Source organism: Patiria miniata, unplaced genomic scaffold (genome assembly GCF_015706575.1).
Source record: "Patiria miniata isolate m_02_andy unplaced genomic scaffold, ASM1570657v1 HiC_scaffold_11, whole genome shotgun sequence".
NCBI lineage: Eukaryota > Metazoa > Echinodermata > Asteroidea > Valvatida > Asterinidae > Patiria > Patiria miniata.
In genome coordinates, this window is record NW_024037049.1 from 3,068,483 (window position 1) to 3,089,363 (window position 20,881).

The 20,881-nt window shown below is 37.8% G+C and overlaps 1 protein-coding gene across 15 annotated transcripts in view; it reads left to right on the forward strand.

Moving 5' to 3' along the window:
* LOC119741854 (dynein heavy chain 3, axonemal-like) overlaps positions 1-20,881 on the forward strand; it is a 146,206-nt gene that overhangs the window by 118,851 nt on the left and 6,474 nt on the right. For 8 of the 15 annotated variants that reach the window (XM_038217770.1, XM_038217780.1, XM_038217828.1 and 5 more), the window contains 19 exons: positions 402-452; positions 1,084-1,244; positions 1,570-1,741; positions 2,051-2,176; positions 3,110-3,287; positions 3,632-4,228; positions 5,693-5,769; positions 6,056-6,349; positions 6,578-6,715; positions 8,300-8,560; positions 11,127-11,219; positions 12,471-12,479; positions 14,476-14,535; positions 15,240-15,338; positions 15,732-15,914; positions 19,294-19,386; positions 19,510-19,683; positions 19,786-19,896; positions 20,610-20,670. In XM_038217770.1, the coding sequence (XP_038073698.1) occupies positions 402-452; positions 1,084-1,244; positions 1,570-1,741; positions 2,051-2,176; positions 3,110-3,287; positions 3,632-4,228; positions 5,693-5,769; positions 6,056-6,349; positions 6,578-6,715; positions 8,300-8,560; positions 11,127-11,219; positions 12,471-12,479; positions 14,476-14,535; positions 15,240-15,338; positions 15,732-15,914; positions 19,294-19,386; positions 19,510-19,683; positions 19,786-19,896; positions 20,610-20,670 (2,938 nt within the window). The remainder of the gene's footprint in view (positions 1-401; positions 453-1,083; positions 1,245-1,569; positions 1,742-2,050; positions 2,177-3,109; positions 3,288-3,631; positions 4,229-5,692; positions 5,770-6,055; positions 6,350-6,577; positions 6,716-8,299; positions 8,561-11,126; positions 11,220-12,470; positions 12,480-14,475; positions 14,536-15,239; positions 15,339-15,731; positions 15,915-19,293; positions 19,387-19,509; positions 19,684-19,785; positions 19,897-20,609; positions 20,671-20,881) is intronic. The other 7 variants (XM_038217843.1, XM_038217794.1, XM_038217859.1 and 4 more) reach the window with 7 other exon arrangements.

Here is a 20,881-nt window from a genome sequence, read left to right on the forward strand (position 1 = left end):
TTTCTCCTTTGTGCACTAATCGTATAATATATATTGTATAACACCCTGTAATGTGTGTTTTTTATGATGTTTTGCATAGGAGCTATATTAAAGATAAAGTGGAAGTTTACTTATATTCCGAACTCAGTTTGTCATTTTAACTCTATTGTCCCTTTGTTGGGTTATTCCAGATTTGAGAGTAAACTAATCAAATTGTGGCAAAAAAGCTTGCATGGTGTTAAGTCACCAGGCATATACAGGACCTGTATAGCAAGTTTCAGCAATGTCATGCTGGTACATTTTTGAGAAGTTGGTTGCTTAATATGTGTGCAATCAGGAATGTGCCCTCAAAACTTGATGCTTTACCCCACATTTTGCTTTGTATTTGTTTATGTTGTTGTAACCTGTTTACACTCCCCTAGTCTGTCCATGTCACTAAGACAATGTCTCCAGTTGTGTTGGAAGAAATACCAGTAAGTCATGATATCATAGTTTCTGTCTGATGTGACTTTCACATTGGAGCACATGTCTTCTTTTACTTGTTTCTCACTTTGTTTTTACCAGTGTCACTAAAACTGCTCTGCCCCCTAGCTGCCTGATCAAGATTCATGGATTGTTAATGAAATTGACAAAAAATGGATTAAATTTTTACATTTCGCTTTGAGTTTAATTGCACAATTAGTATGTTTGTGAATCAGTTGCACAGCTGCTGTGATTACTAATATAGCGGTCTATTTGGGGTCCTTTTTACCTGATATCTGGTTTGATAGATTTGTACAAATTAATATTCCCGGGGAATTCGTCTAGTGTGAACGGGGATAATTATACCTAAGTTCATCCAGCCATGGGACCAAATTTCTGTAACAGTTCAAGATCGTCACAATCTGCTCTTTACCCTCACAGGTACCCGTTTTACTTCTTGATGGAGACAGGCAGTAGCAGTAAAGTGTCTTGCCAAGGAACACATATACCACACTCCTTGAACACCGTAACCATTGGATCTTAGTGCTTGTTAAACTTTGTTTTTCTTTTTTGGCCATTTTTGACTTTTTATGTATTTTTTTATGTGAATGATTAAGTTTGTCATTTTTGGTATTTCCACAGTCAATTAATTCCAGTCCGGCATCCAGTGATCTCCAGGAGAGAATCAATAGTCTGAATAACCACTTCACCTACAGTATCTATCAAAATGTCTGCCGATCACTATTTGAAAAGGACAAGCTCCTCTTCTCTTTCTTACTCTGTATTGGACTTGCCAAGGGCAGGTAGGTCACAGTCATGTCTGGCCCAGTACACCAGCCTAAACATCCCTTTATGATATGACCTTTTTTTTTACAACATGCATCCTAGAAAACATCCAAAACAGTCCTTTGTCTTTCAAGTTATGTAATTTACTGACTACCTCTTACGCATGAATGATTATGCCCCAAAAATATTTGCAAGTTTTGTTAATTTGGACCGGGTTGGAAAACGCTTGCTCATTTCTATATGAATTTGTATGAACATTCTGTATGATTGAATGATCAATGGATGGGAAAACCTGTACTAGTGGATACATGTCCATTTTCATATGATCATTTTTCTGTGCAGGGGTGATATCGATGACAGGGAGTGGCGGTTCCTCCTGACAGGAGGTGTGGCCTTAGAGAATCCTTTCCCTAATCCAGCCCCTGATTGGCTGCCTGACAAATCTTGGGCAGAGATTGTCCGAGTGTCCAATCTTCCTGCATTTGATGATTTCATGTTGAACTTTAGAAATAATGTAAGTATAAAATCAGGATGAGCTTATTGGTGTCATTTTTTTTTTCAAAGGAGTTTATGGAAAGAACTCGAAATTGTGTTTGTTTCCTACTGTATGATCAACAGGTACTCTAATTTGAGGCACTTACACTTGCTTCAAACATGATTTAGCCAAAGACAAAGCAGCAAGATTTGGAGAGAGGATGAGGTGAACCAAAGCTATCTTTATGAAAATTTAGAGCCTGCACAAAATGGACATTATGAATTGGAATAGACATCAAGCTTTAAAATGTCAATTGCAGATGTCTGATTCACATGTTTTGTTGCACAGTTGGATGACTGGAAGAAGCTGTATGATTCACATACTCCTCACGTGGATAAGATACCTGAACCGTGGGAGCTGACACTCAGCAGCATACAGAAGCTGATCATATTAAGAATCATTCGACCAGATAAGGTAACATCTCACTTTACAGGGCACACAATCCTAAAGAATACTAGAAATATCATCCAGAAATTGATCGTGTTTATTATTAAAACAATTTGTGTGTCATTATATATTTTGCCTTCATGTAAGGCTGATTAACATGATCTTGTTGTGCAACATGAAATAAATCATCAGCTGAAAGATTCCTGGTACCATTTGAAATTGATGCTGATGAAATACTTAGAAGTCTTCATCATTTGTACTCATGGGAGTCAGAGATGTAACGAGTCTTGCAAGGAAGTGACTTGAGTCGATTCGAGTCACTAGGTCAAAAAGGTCGTGTCGAGTCACAGTGCGTTGTCGAGTCGTGTGAAATTTATGCTCGAGTCAATTCGAGTCACTGATATTTGAACACCATCTAATCAATTACAGAATGGAAGAAGGAACACAAGGCACCAGTTTATTATGAAGAACCAAATACTAGAAATATGCTGCATGGTACCCATGGACAGCTTCTGCTGGACTTTTGTACTAAAGATCTACTTAACATTTAACAAGAAGTGAAAAGTCTGTTTTATCTCTTTGGCTTTGGGTCTGGAATATTTTTTTCTCTGACAATGTCAGAACCAAAAAGCAACATACAAAACTATTTCTGATTAGAAAGAAATATGTCTAACCATTTTTTGAAAGCAGGACATAAATTCAGCTTGAGTTCTATCGAGGGCTTAAGAAATGGCTGAAAACAAGAATTGGGAAATGCGTTTAAAGTCTGGTTCTGGGAAAGTAATTTGTGTGCTACATTGTAAAACCATATGGTGGGAGTCAGTGATACAGCTTAGATTTGTACATGATAAGCGGCCACAATTTGACGGTAACGAGAAGTACGCAAACATAAATAACTTTGTACCATAACTAAGTAATGCAGATGAAGCAGGAGTTGCATTTATACATCTCTCCTCATAGGTTGTGCCAGCAGTAAGCAACTTCATTGTGAAGCAGATGGGTAAAGCCTACATTGACCCTCCGACCTTTGACCTGACTAGGTCATACCAGGACTCCAGTCATTCCACACCACTTATCTTTGTCCTATCCCCCGGTGCTGATCCTATGGCAGGCCTGATGAAATTTGCAGTTGAAAAAGGTTTGTTGAGTATTCGTAAACTGTTTCTTCGGCTGTTTCCTTCACACTTAAAATTGTTGCGTGTCTGAATTTTGGCACAAAGTGAAATGATGATTCAGAAGCAAGTACCGGTATAATTATGAATTGTTAAATCTGGACATACGTTTCATTTTTTCTCTATCACTTACAAAATCATTGCATGAAATATCTTGCTGAACAAAAAAGTAAAGAAATAAGTTTCAAAGTACTAATTGGCATGATTTCTTCCTCTCCTGCAGTGCATGATTTATCTTCCTGTTTCCACCCATATCAGTCTTGCGTGTGTGATTTCCTCTTGCTGTATAATTTACCTCACTCTGCACCAGGTTTTCTCCAGCAAACTAGGCAGGATTCTCTAGGCTCCATAAATCCTGGGTTCAGTCGCAAAGGCAGCCGAAACAGCATGCTGAGAAATGACACATCAGCTCTATCAACACCAGAGTTGATAAGAACTGCAACACCAGAGGTTGATGAGACGACTGAGACTGCTCATCAGGCTGTCAGAGTTAATGAAGTTGACAAGATGATAGAGGTTGAGCAGGAAGAGAAGAGAAATGAGAATGATGAAACTGTCAATACCATGGCAAAGTCAGAGGAAACTGAAGCAACACCAACCCAAGCATCACTGGTTGACACGCACACTGTTGTCCAATCAAATGCTGGTGGTGATAATAGGCCTCGAAGTAGTGTCCGCTTTGCAAACCTGAATCCAGCTACTCATAACCCCTCTGGTCCTCCCCATGAGCCTCTGCAATCCCAGCAGTCCTTACATCCTATTCTCAAAGATGTCTCATCTCGGGCTGTAATTCTGGACAAGGCAGATCAGTTGCACCAACCAAGTAGCCAATCTAAGGACGATACAAAGGAGATGAAATCATCAATATATCGCCCTCGCCTGGCAAGAACCATCAGTCGAATCAGTCGTATGTGACTCATTTTACTTGCAAGCTGCTTGTTATTTGTGGGCGCTTTGTTTTTAACACTGGATTCAAGCTTACCCTGTATGCTACATTAATCACACATACTTCACATGTTTTGCAACACAGTTTATTCACATGTATATTTACCATTTTGAGTCATCTTCATGTATCTTTTTAATAATAATTATGTAAGATTGTTGGTGAAGTTGAGTAGTTGCTTGATGTTTGTGTCAATTGGGTATATTAGAAAGACTTGAAGCTCTATAATCCAAAGCACTTTGGTTTGCTAACATAAGCAATGATATATAATGGTGGCCAGATGTATTAACCAGATATTGATTCATCATTAACTGGACATTGATTAGCGGATTGGTCAACTGAAAACAAGTTAATGCTAATATTATTTAACTGATCTTTCATCAGTTAAATGGATGATAATTTATCATTGAATGTGGATCATCAACTTGATGTCTATTCATTATTTAACCAACATGATTAATGAATGATTGAATTTATACATTTTGAAGTGACTGGTTGCTTGGTAATTAGCAGGCTTTAACAACTATTTGTGAATCTTTTTATTCAATATACGTTTGGGATATTGTAGCTTCATATCCTTCCATTTTATGTTAAAATTGCTTGTTTCCACATAGTCGTTCTTACACTTTTCTGCCTCTTAACCAACAGTGGCTGTTGTTTGTTCACTGTGCTATAACACCACACGTTTTTCATGTTGTGTGTTTCAGCACAAGTCACTAACACACTGCTCTATGTGCTTTGCTTGCTTTGGACCACTTATTTGTGTTATTAAAAATATTTATATAATGATGTCTACAATCGTCTTAATTACAGTTAAATTCAAAACATTCAGTCCAGGAAATATGTCGCGGTAAGAAGTTGATAATATAGTGTGCTGCAATAATATGATGGTTATGTAGGCTCAAAATCTGGCAAATAAGTTGTACATTTTTTAAGTATCTCAGAAATACAATCTTTTCCCAGTGCTCTGGCTTCTTTGCAGAATACATAGCCACTACTGTTGTTGGTCACAAGTCCATCACTAGCTAGTCCTTCAATTTCAACTCAAGTCAGATTAACTGTAACTATTGCTAGGGTTAATCCCCTCTTACTTTGTGAATAGACTTGTGAAAGAACTTGATTTACCAGAGTTGTGATGGATATTTGATAGATTTTCAGGACTCCAGCACTGGTTTATTTTTTTGGGGGGAGGGGGGTTGCTGATTAAAATATAGTTCAATTATACCTGGGAAAGTTGTATTATTGTAAAAGACTTTGCTGATCTTTAAAGGAAATATCTGGCTCTTAATTTTGAGCTTAAGCATTTTTCTTTTAGAGCAAAGAACTTCCAGTTCCACTTAATTTGGTTATAATGTCCTGTGTGGTAGAGACTTGTCTGCTGCTGTGTATGGATCCCTAATTGTTTCTGTTCCATGTTGCACTCTTCAGGAATGGGTGGTTCAGGGCTCCAGACCATCTCACTTGGACAAGGCCAAGGACCAATCGCTGCTAAGATGATTGATGAGGTCAGAGTTCACAAATCATGTTTATATTGTAATCCATGATTTTTTTTTCATTTCTGACGATTTCTGGTCAGGCACTTCTCTGAGAATAAAACCCTAATGATTAGGATAGTAATAAAAGGATTTATTGATCACTTCAATTAAAATCAAGCTAATATCATTTTACTGGTCGTGCTATATCTAGATGGACATAATGGATCTGTTCTTGAGTACGTTCCCTGCAGTGACAATATGAAGATAAAGTTTTAGATTGAGGGACTCCAAAGTCACTTATTTTTGCTGTTTTCAGGCTGTGAAAAATGGAACCTGGGTAGTCCTGCAGAACTGCCACCTAGCAACCTCCTGGCTGCCTACTCTGGAGAAGATCTGTGAGGAGGTCATTACAGATGTAGAGAAGACCAAGCCATCATTCCGACTGTGGCTAACCAGCTACCCATCACCGGCATTCCCAGTATCTATGCTACAGAATGGCATTAAAATGACCAATGAACCACCCAAGGGATTAAGGGCAAATCTGCTCAGATCCTATCTCAATGATCCTATCTCGGACCCAGTCTTCTTTGATGGATGTAACAAACCAGAGGCAAGTATCAAAGGGGATGAGTGCAATAAATGATGATTTTTCATTATATGCAAATATAACTTCAAAACTATGTTTTATTTGAGTTAGTCTCTAAGCATTTACTTAAGCTTGCCAATGGGTATTTTCTTCCACACTAAATGGACATTCCGTTTTACTTGACAGGGCTCTTGTGATTGCATTGTCCATGTGATATGTATACTATTGGAGCTATTTATTCATATTTTACAGTTGTGGAGAAAACTCTTGTTCAGCCTGTGTTTCTTCCATGCCTTGGTTCAAGAGAGAAGGCAGTTTGGTGCTCTAGGATGGAACATTCCCTATGAGTTCAATGAGTCAGACCTTAGGATTAGCGTCCGTCAGCAACAGGTAGGAATCTCATTCAGTAATTGGAGGTTTGTTGGTCTCTGTTTGCAGAATGGTTCTATCTCTGATTTGGTTCTATCTCTGAGTCAGCGTTTATATCCCTATAAGTATGTCATTTCACACATTAAAATTGGGCAGTTGAGGTAGATAACAGGACTAAAGCTGAGCATTGTATTGAAGACTTACCCAACATGATTTAATTTACAAAAGGAACAACGATTTTATTGTGTCATCTTGATCAAAATATTTTTATGCCCCACGGCGAAGCCGAAGGGGCATACTGTTTCCGCCTTGTCCTTCCGTGGGTGGGTGTGGGGTGTGTGTGGGTGAGTATGTAAACACCGGCAATCGTGGACGTAGGACAAAAGAATGTGGGCGCAAACAATACGTCCACGATCTCAAATCGTGTACAAAACCAATGAGAGCTGTCGCTAAAAAGTTACAGTACAAACAAAGGAAAGAGGATTAGGGACAATGGGGCGACCACGATTGCCGGCATTTACACACGTGTGTGGGTGGGTGTGTGTGTCCGGATAAATCTTGTCAGCGTGATAACTTGAGAAATACTTAACATATGAACTTCAAATTTGGTTTGTGGATTGTCCTTGGCAATCCTAAGAAGCTTATTGCATTTGGGGCCGAAAGGTCAAGGGTCAAGGTCACAGTGGCTAAAACAAAAGAAATTTTGTCAGCGCGATACCTTGAGAAATACTTTACATATGAACTTCAAATTTGGTTTGTGTATTGTTCTTGGTAATCCTAAGAAGCCTATTGCATTTGGGGCCAAAAGGTCAAGGGTCAAAGTCACAGTGGCTAGAACTAGAAATTTTGTCAGCGCGATAACTTGAGAAATACTTTACATGTGAACTTCAAATTGGTTTGTGGATTGTCCTTGGCAATCCTAAGAAGCCTATTGCATTTGGGGCCGAAAGGTCAAGGGTCAAGGTCACAGTGGCTAAAACAAAAGAAATCTTGTCAGCGCGATAACTTGAGAAATACTTAACATGTGAACTTCAAATTTGGTTTGTGGATTGTTCTTGGTAATCCGAAGAAGCCTATTGCATTGGGGGTCGAAAAGTCAAGGGTCAAGGTCACAGTGGCTAAAACAATAGAAATCTTGTATTTATTCTGAGATCATAGGGATTAATTCATATAAAACCTACAGAAAACACTAATGCTGTCAATGAACGTTCCATGTGACCAAGGTACATGTAAGTTGATGTTAAAAGAGTGGTGTTATGTCATGGGAACAGTCACGGTTGCGGGGCATTTGTGTTTGTAAACACACCTGACCTGTTTTTTTCATAACTTTTAATTTTGTGAAATTAGCCAAAAAGAGTCGGGGATAATTGAAAGAGGTTGCACCAACTTCTTGTGCTAATCTGAAGCATTTTCCACAGTCTAGATGTGTTGCTGTATTTATACTCGCATGCATTGTGATTTCAAATCTTGCATCACTTGTTTCAAATCATGGGAATGGACAATGCAGACAGTTGTGTTTCTTATAACTGCCTTTTAAAATAGACCTTTGTGGATACTGTTTGAAAATTGTAACGGAAAAATAAGATGTATTTTTTTCTTGTATAGATGTTCCTGAATGACTATGATGATGTACCAATGGAAGCCATCTCCTATTTGACAGGACAGTGTAACTATGGTGGTCGTGTTACTGATGAACGAGATCGCCGCCTTCTCATGAGTCTACTGAGTAACTTCTATAATCCAGACCTACTACAGACAGAGAATTACAGCTTTTCTGAGAGTGGCAACTACCAGTGTCCACTGTCTGGGCCATACAAGAGCTACATTAAATACATCCGGAGTTTACCTTTGACCCCTCACCCTGAGGTAAGGAAAAATAGTTCATTCATTAAATAGGCCACTTTATGTCATGTTCCTTAAAACCATTTACTCAAACACCATTGACTTTGCTTTCTCGCATGGACAAACTGAACACAGACATATATGCTTTTCAAGTTCAGCATGTGTATGCAATATTTAAAGGAAACATGCAGTCCAACATTTCATAACGTATTTTATTTTATATAAACATTCATTTATGTGTATTAAATGTGAATTAAAAGCAGAACTGGTTCTGGTGTACGTTTAGTGTGGTAATTTGCCGTCCAAAATTGAACCCCCCTTTTTGAATTTCGCGGCAACTCCAAATGAGGGAGCTGTTCATGACGTAAACAAAGGCAGAGAAATCCAGGGCCTGTAAATGACGTCTGGGTACGAGACGGATTAGCGAAGGTGCTCTGTGCAGCCGCCGCGTACGTGGCATTATGCACACGTACGTAGTACCATGTACCTGCATGTGGCGTGCCACGATTGTTGAATGAAACATGGACGACCGTCATGACCGTGAAAGTTCCGAAGACTCTTCCTCTTCTTTCCTTAGTGAATCCGATAAAAATTGTACAGATTCGTCCGATTCGAATCAGAGTTCTAATGATTCAGACACTGACCTGATGTTTTTTAGGGGCATGCCAAAGTTGCTGTACAGACCAGCATCAAAGCACGACGGCTCAGCGTGGTCGCTGCAGAGGGCCGCGAACTCACTGGGCCCGGACCACTTTGCTCTGGTATTAACCTTCACTTTCGCTCTCCAGATGCTCCGATATTTCGGATCAACCTAAAACAAATGAAGGCTTACTCCATCCTTGGTAGTTTTGCTACACACAGCAGCCACACACCTTGTCGGCATGGCCGAAAATTGGTGTTATTTCTCCTCGATTCCGAACGAAAGACCAGAGAAACTTTTGTCGCAATGCATGTACTGCACGCACGCAATGCCAGTGCCCCCCGCAGCGCGGCAAGTCTCTGCCTTGATTTGCGTCATACCCCTCGCAAGGTTTTATGTTAATGAAGCTTCCCTTTGTTGGGCGGAGTAGTTTGACCAAACATGTTCACAAATTATTTTCCCCCATTTATCCCAGAAAATAAACACCACCATACACAAAATATTGTTAAGAACATAATCCTTTATTGATTTAAGCCAAAAAAATGCAACCAAAATTGTATTTCATGTTCCCTTTAATGTACACAAATAAAACATGTGCACTCTTTAAGAAGGTGCTATAAGACTGTGGTAATTGCAGCAGCTCCATCACAAATATTTGGCATTTAGGCCACATTATTAGACTACAGTTCATTCATAATTTAGATTATTATTTATAACAGGCTTCCAGTGGTTAAAATAAATAAGGCTTCCAGTGGTTAAAATAAATAAGTGTATTGTATGACTGCAATACTATGTCAAAAAAAGTACCCGGATGACTGCAATGTTATTTTTGATGTTGTCCTCATCCGGACATTTTTGCTGGTCCCCGCTTAATCAAGAACGTAGCATGCAGTACCGTCGCACACAGACACAGTGCCCAGCAGGGTATACGCGCACTGTTGTGAAGTAAGTGAAGAATAATTCAACGAAATTTGAGAAATAAAAACAATGTTCTGAAATTCATTGGTGTCAAAGGTGTCAACATTCAGATTTTGATGTGCACAGGTCTCCCAAAGATATCATTTTCCTGATTTTTAAAAAAATATGTCTCCCTTATCTATCTTTTCTCCTAAGAGTTGTACCACTGATCTCTATATAAAGACTGGATAGCTAATACAGAGCCGCACAATGTACGAATTTGACGGCATATTGGTGAGACCGGCTGGTGATCTACAGAGGACAAGTTGTCGTTTTTATAGATAGCATGATTTCTTTTGTAATGTCGCGGTTCACTTGACTTATATTTTGACCACCATCACTGACCAAGGTTAACTACAATTTTTCTAACGTTGTGGTTACTAAAATGCCGCAAATATAACTTTTTCGGCGTTTTGAAATAATAATCACTACGGAAATGTGTCCCTTTTAGAACATCATAATATGTGTACGTGACCAAAATGTGCGTCAACTGTTGATACAACGCGCGCGTATTTACGCGTAGAACGTTCGTATTATACGCGGCCATCTTCGTGAGACCGGGGCGAATTGGTCAATATGCAAAGTCTACTGTGTGAATGTTGTATGCATATCCGCTATCCAGTCTTTATATAGAGATCAGTGAGTTGTACTCTAGGAAAATAGAGATTAGGGAGACATATATTAAAAACAATTAATATTCTTAAAAATGGGAAACATGTTTTGCTAATAGGCAATTTTAAAATTATTTATTGTTATTATTACTTTATTATTAGTCATTAAGCAAGAGATTACAGATAACCCTATAAGTTCATACAGATACAATAAAACATTTGAACTAAAAGTATAAATCTATGGTAAAAACAAAATGGCAATCAAGTTGAACATAATTAAAACTAACTTGAGGAAAATGAATTGTTTAGGGTTGAACTGTTTCGGAATGAGTCCACTTTAGTTTTGATATTAATCAAGCTCAGTATCTGTTTGTGTGTCTAGGTATTTGGTTTGCATGAGAATGCAGATATCACCAAGGACCAGACAGAGACTCATCAGCTATTTGATGGGATTCTACTGACGCTTCCAAGACAGGTATGCATGTCATGTTACAAACTAATTGATTTCACTTTCATCCTTCAAGGTAATCAACTTGAAATTGATGTGATGAAGATTGGCACAAGACTCAGAAGAGAATGGGTCTATGTTTGATTTCTCACAATTTGTTAGGCTGGTGCCTGTTGACTAGTCTGTTGTATCTGTCTGTGCTAATCAGACTGAATTTCCCAACATTGAAATAGTTGATTTTAAGTTCCAAATGATGGTATACCTCATACACTGCAGTCCATAAGCAAACTGTAAAAGAAGAATGGTTATGTTACTGGACCACAATGAAGCTTTTTCTGATACACATTAATTTGATTCAAAGTGTGCTTTTATATTAATAGTCTCGGTGTAGTTTTCCAGTCTCGTTTGCTCCATGGCTGTCTGTGCAATAATTGTATTTAAGTGTTGAATAGTAAATCTGCCAAGACGATCCATCTATGTAAGTGGATCAGGTTAGCTTTTTGAGATTCACATTTGTGTATCTCATGCTATCCTGTACAGTCCTAGGCTCTGCACAAACACAGCTCTGCACCTTGGTTTCTTACCATGCATTGTAATTGATCATGCACCTTTTTGTGTAGCACACATTGAATGAAGGTGTCATTTGACATAGTACCTTATTCACTGAGATCACCCTTAACATTCCACAGTGACTTATGACAGAGTGTTTCTCTAGCAATGGTTTTCTTCAAATAAAATTAACCTTTTATTCCTCTTTTGTGGACCAAATGGATTTTTTTTAAGTGTCGAAGTGTCCAGGTTAACATATTGATAAAAAGAATCTATTTTGCCCCTTAAAAGCTGTTTATCTTAAAATGAAGGCAAATAAGGGTTGCATAATTTGTCCGTTGTATTTATTTTTGTTCTGTGAAGCAGGTTAAAGGCTTCACACAGTTGGTCACACTTCTAAGACTGAGATTCCAGCATTGAGACTTCATAAATAACATGAATTAATGCAACAAAGTGGGCAGATTCATTAGAAATTTCTTTTTAAGTATTTTCTGAATTGAAGTTTAAATTAATGAAAAATGTAATGGCTGTTTTGTCAGTCATTGTGAAACCATTTGTTTCCCTCATTAGACGCTACATGTACATGTAGTTCCACTAAAAATGACACTAATAGTCCATTTGTCAATAGAGCTTTTTCCTGTTAACCATTATTTTCTTTCCTTTTACACCATTGCTCATGTCACATTGTGATTGTTGCAACCTGTTGCTATGGAAACCTGTGCTGTACAGACCGCTGAGGTAGTGCATTTAGTTATTGTTTCCTGTTTGCTGTGCATATTTTTTGTTTATTTGTTTGTTTTGCTTTGTTTTGTTTTCCTCTTTTTATAACTTTTTTTCATGTCTTTAATTGTTTTCAAAAATTGGTCATTTTACAGATGGGAAAAATGTTTTTTTTTCATATTTGGATTTGCATTTCGTATCACTGCTTTCATTCTGAATATAGAGATAATTTTCATTTTTACTGATAATGTTCATTAAAAAAAAAGAGATATTATAGCCTTTCTTTGCTAGAACTATTTACAGTTCATATAACCAAAAATGAATAACCAACAGTGGCGTATCCAGGGGGGGGGGGCAAATGTTTTTGTCAGCAATGATTTGAAGTATTTATAGAGTTCTTCTGACATCAATCCCACCAAAGAAAACCCTCTCAACAACCATTACAATGCGCCGTGAAATTGTCCATATAATAATATAGTAGGCCTATACATAATAATGATAAGTTTTGAAGAGCGCCCCCCCCCCCCCCCCCCCATTTGGAAAATGCACTCTTTTTTAAAGTTCGCTGAATAAGTGGTGAATTAAGCTGTCCAAAGAATGCTTTGTGGCTGAGGACATGTTGGTGATGTTGTTGCATGAAATGGTACATAATATTGTTTTCCATGAATAATAAATCATTCCAAAGATTTTGTTTATAATCTATTAGCTATCGCATATCAAAATGTTTTGGAACATAGCTTGCAGTGGGCAATAGCCAAAGCTTTGCCAGGTTGGGCCGATGCCCATCTATGTTTTGAGTACATTTTGGGATAGTCATTGTTTTAATAAACAAATAAAAAATCTTTGACATTTTTATTTAATCTAGCTCTCACACCTTCAACATGTCTGCCTCCCCATTCATCACTTAATCCACAGTGATATTGCATCTTAACTGACCACTGAATCAGGACAACTGGGGAAAAAGTGGGTTTGTTGGCCATTGGTTTGACATCAATTGTGCTCAGTCAACTGTGACTACAGAAATGTAAATAAGGTATCAAAGAAGAGCTGATGAACTACCCAATAAGATGGAGCCACTGTGACCGTGTTCAATTCATCACTTTCACATACTAACCTTTTTTTGTTGTCTTTTATTATATGTTGTAATGTCTTTTTATACACCCTGTATTGGAAACCCCAAACTGTAATGCATATAGTCATACCACTTACAAAGTGTGTTGTAAAATGGTTAAGTTAATATTCAGTAGATTCTATTTATGATCTAGCCAGTCAGATATGTCTGTTTAAACCAGGTTATTAGAACAGATTCCAAGCGTTGTCTTTTCTCATGCATTTGTGATGTTCTCCGACATAATGACAGAAATCTTTTTAGCTTGTAAAGTTGCAGGTCTCTTAAACTCTTTAAGAGGACTTTTTCTGCAAGATTTCAAACAACTACAAGTAACTGACACTGGCAGTGTTGAATACCATACTCTAGATATTGAAATCTCACAGCTCTTGTATAGTTTCTTCAGATTTTGTGAGATGAGTCACATAAGTGGAATTTCCAAACTGGAAAAGTTTGGTTCAAACTCTTCCAGTATTATTAACATCCTTCAGTGCTTCCATCTGATGGACCATGCAGAATCATGTCAGCTAAAATTGCATGTTACCAAAATAACTCCCCATTTGCTTGTTACCAAATTTGAATTTGACACGTTTATAGACTAACTGTATAAACCATTTTAGTTTTCTTTTAGGAAGTCTTAGGAAGCAATATACAGCAAAGAAATAAATGTATCCATATTTTTTTAATATCGTGGAGCTAGTCCAATGTTGATTACCATGGAATAAATTGAGACTATCATTGACTAGTACTTGACGTGGCCATCTTCCAAGCTGGGTCACACTTTTGTTAATGGGAATTTACTCCCTAACAATAATGTGTTCTTTTTGCTTCACATGCCGTGTATGCCTGTCCCTGTATCACCTTGTTTCTGTGTGCGTGTGTCACATTTGTGCTGGTGCCCTGCAGACACCACGTGATGGCTCAAGCCTCATTGAACGTGTGCTAAGCAGTCAACGCAAGGATCAGGTACACAAGCGCCAACCAACAAATATTCACGTTTATCATTGAGAACAACATTCCAGCTTTTGTATTATGGTTACACCAAAGAGAAATATATGGTGCTGAGACCAACAAAAATTCCACCCATCGTAAGGTTAACACTAACCACTGATGATAATTGAAAATATATTTTGGCTGGCCAAACGTTTCATGAGCTTTTGATGTTCTTGTTCATTTGTGCTTCAACTTTCATTTCTGTGTTTGTTGTGCTTAACAAGTGTGGGGTTTTATATGCAGTGATGTCCGGTAAATAATGACTACTTGTTTTGATATGTTATTTTGTTGTCTTCAACGGTTGTGTTTTTTCGTTACCTTTTTTCTCTTTTAACCTTTAAATGATTCTTTGTTGTTGGTATTTTATTTGGCTTTAGGAATTTTTAATTAGACAATAGAGCCATGCATGAAAATTTAAAGTTGTGTAAATTTTACCCTTCAATGACTTTTTGTCAAGTTGGTTGACCAGCATTATCCAATTATAATGTTTTGATTAACTCGTAATATATAATTTGGTGATAAATGTTCATGTTTGACACTTTTTCATGTGACAGCATTTTAGAACTTTAGTTTTCAACAATGGTAAACCATAACATGAGAAACAAAATGAAGTTCTCCTCAAAAGGAAACAAAAACCATTCAGTCTTTTTGATGGCAATATAATTACCCGATTACAGGCATCAGGAGCTGGTAGAACAGCTCAACAGATCATTGAAGACCTGGCATCTGACATCCTCTCCAAGATCCCTCCTAACTTCAATCTGGAAGAAGTCAAGGTAAGATTCCTTCTGCTCTGATCTGTGATCTTAAGAACTATGGAGAGTGGTTGTAGGTGTGACTATGTGGAGAGGCAACCTTACAGGAAGGGTAGGATGTGATGCACCCCCCTCAATTGTTCTCATGATCTGGAACAGTTTACAAGTAAGACATGCAAATGGTTTCCATCTTTTCCTATAGTTCTGTTTTAATATAGTCCTCTTATTTGAAACGCATTCAGACAGGATATTCACAAAAAATACAACTAAATAGGAAAAACTGACAGTACAGTGGTGTGTACTTCATGTGTTTAGAAATAGAAGACCCATCTAAAACTGATATTTTTATTAACTGTTTGCAGAATTTAGTTTAGCAATAAACAAAAATTAAGCAAATAATCTCTTGTCTTTTAGATGAAGTTTCCTGTGCGCTATGAAGAATCCATGAACACAGTACTGGTGCAGGAGTTGATCAGGTTTAACCGGCTGATTGATGTTATCCGCAGCAGTTTGCTAGACATCAGGAGGGCACTCAAGGGTCTCGTGGTCATGTCTGCTGATCTAGAAGATGTATTCAGTAGCATGATGGTGGGCAAGGTATGCTTAGCGTGCATCGTAGTGCATTACTTTCTTTCTCGTTCATCCAGGGCCAAATCAGTTGACCATTTGACATAATGACTTTCAGGCTTGTCCCTCCATTGGTTACTGTCATGGCTCATACTGTTAGTTTCACTGGCCTAATAGGGAATGTTATCCTGATTTGTTGTTTAATATGGAGTTTTTTTCTCTACTTTAATGTATTCGCTTATTTTTTTTACTGAATATAGATCGGCCGGTTTTGATTGACCTTGCCTTACTTCATCCTTGTTGATATATAAATATAATGCAATTATTTTTGACACTGAAAACAAACATTTTTATTTCAACAAATAATGTTTTGAAATAATGGCTTAAATTTCAAATTGAAATTAGAAGGAACTCAATACATATCCACGTTTTTTGGGATATGAAAGGGGCTTGACTGTATTTACTGCTTGACTTATTTACTCACTGTCCCCATTTGTTCATGTTATAATTTTCTTTCATTAAATATTTCATGACTTCATTGAGAGAAATGGGATGAGTAATAATCTGCAGCATCCATCCATTTGCGAACAATTGCTTCAGTTGTTTTCAAATTAGGTTTTTGCCCTTCACCGACGTTAAAACACTGTATACTCAGTGTGTTACCTCCCGAGTGAAAGTTGGAAAAAATCACTCGGGGATTCCAACTTTCACTCGGGAGGTAACACACTGAGTATACAGTGTTTTAACGTCGGTGAAGGGCAAAAACCTAATTTGATTTGTAACACCCCGGCGCAAAAATTCCATCTTATAATAGTTAATGCGGTACCCGCTGCTATGTACATCAGATTCGAACCAGCCAACTGATCCCGTTAACTCGGTGGTCGAGTGGTAAGACATCTGCACTAGAAAGCAGGAGGTCGTGGGTTCGAGCACAGATCCTAGACACCAGGATAAATGACTGTTCTGAGCTCTAGTACAAAATGCACTCAGTGGACTTGCCTTAATTGGTTAGACGCGTGATAACGGGCATTCATACCCGTTGGCGCGTAATCGCAAATTTTCCAGATGTGCCATTGTGTTTTTGTACGGAAATATTCATAAAACTGTAAGTAAAACTACTTCTCATTAGCTGTTCCCAATTTCAATTGGGAACAGCTCTTGTTTTCGTTAAAGTTTTTTTTTTTCCTTTTTTTTCTTTTCTTTTTCCACTTTTCCCCATAGGTTTTTTTACACGTTTTTATTCTGCAAGCCACTTTGGCAATTATTTTAAATCCGATCAACTTTAAACTTGGCATAGTCATTAACAATCATCTGAAGATTTATGCCAAAACTTTTCGTCATGCTGATGTCATCACGTCATTTATTATAGAATTTTGAATATTTAATTTTTCCCATAGACTTTGTACACGGAAATTAAAAATAAATTGTCGATTTTCCAAGGGCATTTTCGACTCATTGCCAGTAATTCATTTACACCACTCTTTGTCCAATCAAAGACCCTAGTTCAAACAACATTGTGTAATGATGACGTCATGATGACGTCATCCGGTGTTTATTTATAGGCAATTAAATTGTGACACTTTTAATATTTAAAAATGCATAAGAAATCAACCGTACGCGTCCGCAGCATTTTGTTGCCGGCAAGTGGTAGAGTAGGTTGAGGTCTTTATTTCATTCAGTGTGCGTGAAAGCATGTGACCCTTGCTTCCGGTCGAAAAAGGCCAAAACCGGAAGTGGCTTATTATTTGAAAGTGGTAATAGATATGAACTTGCTTTTAACGGTGTTAGTCTCTTGGCTGATAGTATTCTTCAATCATCTACCGATGACGTCATCAGACCGGAAGTTATAATGAAAAGACCCTTTTTCCTTAGAAAATTCCTGAAAAATCAACCATGGCAGTTTTTATATTAGTTTTTACTTTAATTGTCTATTTAAGGGTAGGTCTAAAACAGTTCAAAGCTTCGAGGCAATAAGCAAACTTGGACATGCCCTGCGCACGCTTAAAACTTCAGGTTGACAATACCTCTGCTTGAAAACATGCACAGGACGTCCACAATGTACATGTACATGCACGTACGTTGTACATATCGTATGTCAGTCAGCCCGCGCACAGCGCACGTGTTGCTTAGGTCAAATCCTGTCCACAGTGACCGTTTTAGCCGATTTTCGGCTAGCTTTGACAGATTTTATGTTCATGCATAGTCAGGGACGTATTATTGATAAAAACAAATCATAATGCGGAAAAGCCCTATCTTCTGTTGCAAACAGACATAGATCTCTACTTATATGTCTATATATCGTACAAACAGACCTGTTCCCAAAAATATATTTTCAGTTTTAAGTTTTCAGAACCCAACCAGCTTCTCTCAAGACCATCACCGATTCATATTATAATTTCAATTTAATAGTAAAATTTGTTTAGAACAAATCATTGAATCATTTTTTACTGTGCAATAGACAATCAAAAACATGTTGGGAACAGCTCTGTGGTTGTTCACTCACAACCACATAGGTCTAGTTTAAGATATAATTGTTCCAAATTATTTACAAAATAAATACTTCAGGATATAACAGATGGTATTGTGCAGTGTTTGTCGTCATATATGAAGTATTTACCCGGGAAATAAACGTCAAATTTCGAGGAGAACACGGTTTACCCAAATTTCGTTTTTAATTAGGCTTTTATTAAAAAGTTTTAGAGAGATAGGATGCCGAACCGATGAAACAAAAGCGACATTTCATTGTTCATCTTAAAGCTAAAGATATTGTGCTCGGCGTTACCATGGTTATGTAGTTATCACTTATCAGAATTCAATAATAAAGACCAAAAACGTAGACTCATGAATATTCAAAAATACAATTCGCTGGCTTGACAGACTTCGAGGCCAGATCGGGCAAAGAGCCTTGCAAATCAGAAAGCCAATGCGCGCAGTGGTCTTTGCTGAAAAGTATTCATGGTATTTGCCACCAGTACAGGCCGTTATCACGCGTCTAACCAGGAGTTGGGCCGAGTCGTTAATCCTTGTGTGTAGGATCCGTGGTTCGAGTCCCACCCGAGTGATTTTTTTTCCAACTTTCACTCGGGAGGTAACACACTGAGTATACAGTGTTTTAACGTTGGTGAAGGGCAAAAACCTAATTTGATTTGTATCACTCCGGCGCAAAAATTCCATCTTATTCAGTTGTCTTGTTAAATATTACCCCCCCCCCCCTATTAACCATTCAAGCAGGTGTGGCAAGGCCTCGTTTATTTAAGTGAAAGTGTAAGTATTTTAACACAAAATCTGCAAGATATATATGAGGCTGTGAAGGTTGTTTCTTTAAGTCAATTGGAATAATTCTGCTATTGCTAATTTGACCAGAGCAGACGAGACGGATCGTAGTTTCAATAATGTTTTCTGCTATTAGGTACCAGCCATGTGGGCAGCCAAGTCTTATCCCTCATTGAAACCACTGGGAAGCTACATCACAGATCTCATGGCAAGACTGCAGTTCTTCAAGGTATTACAATAAAACACATCGTTAACAAAGATGAGACCATTGAAAAAGATTACATCATTGTACAATTAAATGTGAAGCCTTGCAATGTGATCCTTCATCCGATTGGGATGTTTTGTCCTTCAGGACTGGATACAATCAGGGATGCCATCTGTCTTCTGGATGTCAGGATTCTACTTCACCCAGTCCTTCTTGACAGGTAGTATGCAGAATTATGCCAGGAAATACAAGATTCCTATTGACCAACTGGGCTTCCAGTTTGAACTCATGGACCAAGAAACATCAGTGCCCAGTAGACCAGTAAGTCTGAATACAATTGTTTTTTGTTCTCAGTATCAACAATAACAACAAAATGAAGAATGTGACTTGATGTGACTGTTCTTGTCCTACTTTGCCTTCTAGGCTGATGGTATCTATGTGAAAGGTTTATACATTGAGGGCGCCAGATGGGACCGAAGTAAGAAGCTTCTAGCTGAATCCTTACCCAAAGTCCTGTATGATATGCTGCCCATTGTATCCTTTAATACTCATAGCAAGGGGTTTAGACTTGTCTGGTTTGTATGTACATGTAATGACTACACATAAAAACCTTTTTGTAACATTTTAAAGGTGAAGAGAGAGTATCAGTTGTACTATTGAACAAATTAATCCAGCTACATATTTTGTGTCAAGTGACACACCTTTTTACATGTTGGTGAGGGCTAATTGAAGTTTCCTGTATACTGACCTCATCAATGATGTGTTGGGTTTTCCATAGGGGCAGCTCCTAGATAACAGTTTTTTAACGGTCCTCATCAGGCAATGAAGTGACCCATTTATAATGAACGGCTGATCAATTACAAGATTGGATACCTTTGTAATTGATGTGACAACATTGATTCTAAAACTGGTGTTAAAAATGTATGTTTAAATCAGCCATTGCGGTTAGTGTGCACATTTTACTGTTAAATTTGACCTTTCAAATTTGGAGTGCCAATTAATTGCCCAATCATTACATGGAATGCAAATTAAATTATTGGCCTTTTAAACTGATTTTTTATTGGGGGAGGGAGGGGCAGATGTTTTCAGATTTCAACTATGTGATACAGGAAATACTAAAGAATCATTCCATTAGTGAATGTGAGTAGCTACAGAGGTTATACTGTCTTCCAAAGTCAGGCAAATCAACTGTAAAGAGGATGACCTTTTCATTTATACAAGCCTTGTCCCTTGACTTTGACTGCCAGATCTGGATTAAACCTGGTGAAAAGTCAGCATTTGAGCAGAAAACCACATACTTATGTCCAGGTAAATGTCTTGTCATGCCTCGGGCTGATATGCAAGTCTGTATGATTGCAAGCTGTGTGTCGTGCAAAACATCAGCTCCAGAAATGATCATGTGATGTGTATAGCACAATCCGCTGATGTTTGCTTAGCACATAATCTGCTGGTCAACATTTTGGCCTCAGTACCTCCATGATATTGTGTCTCATTCTATGTTCTTATGATATTGCATTAA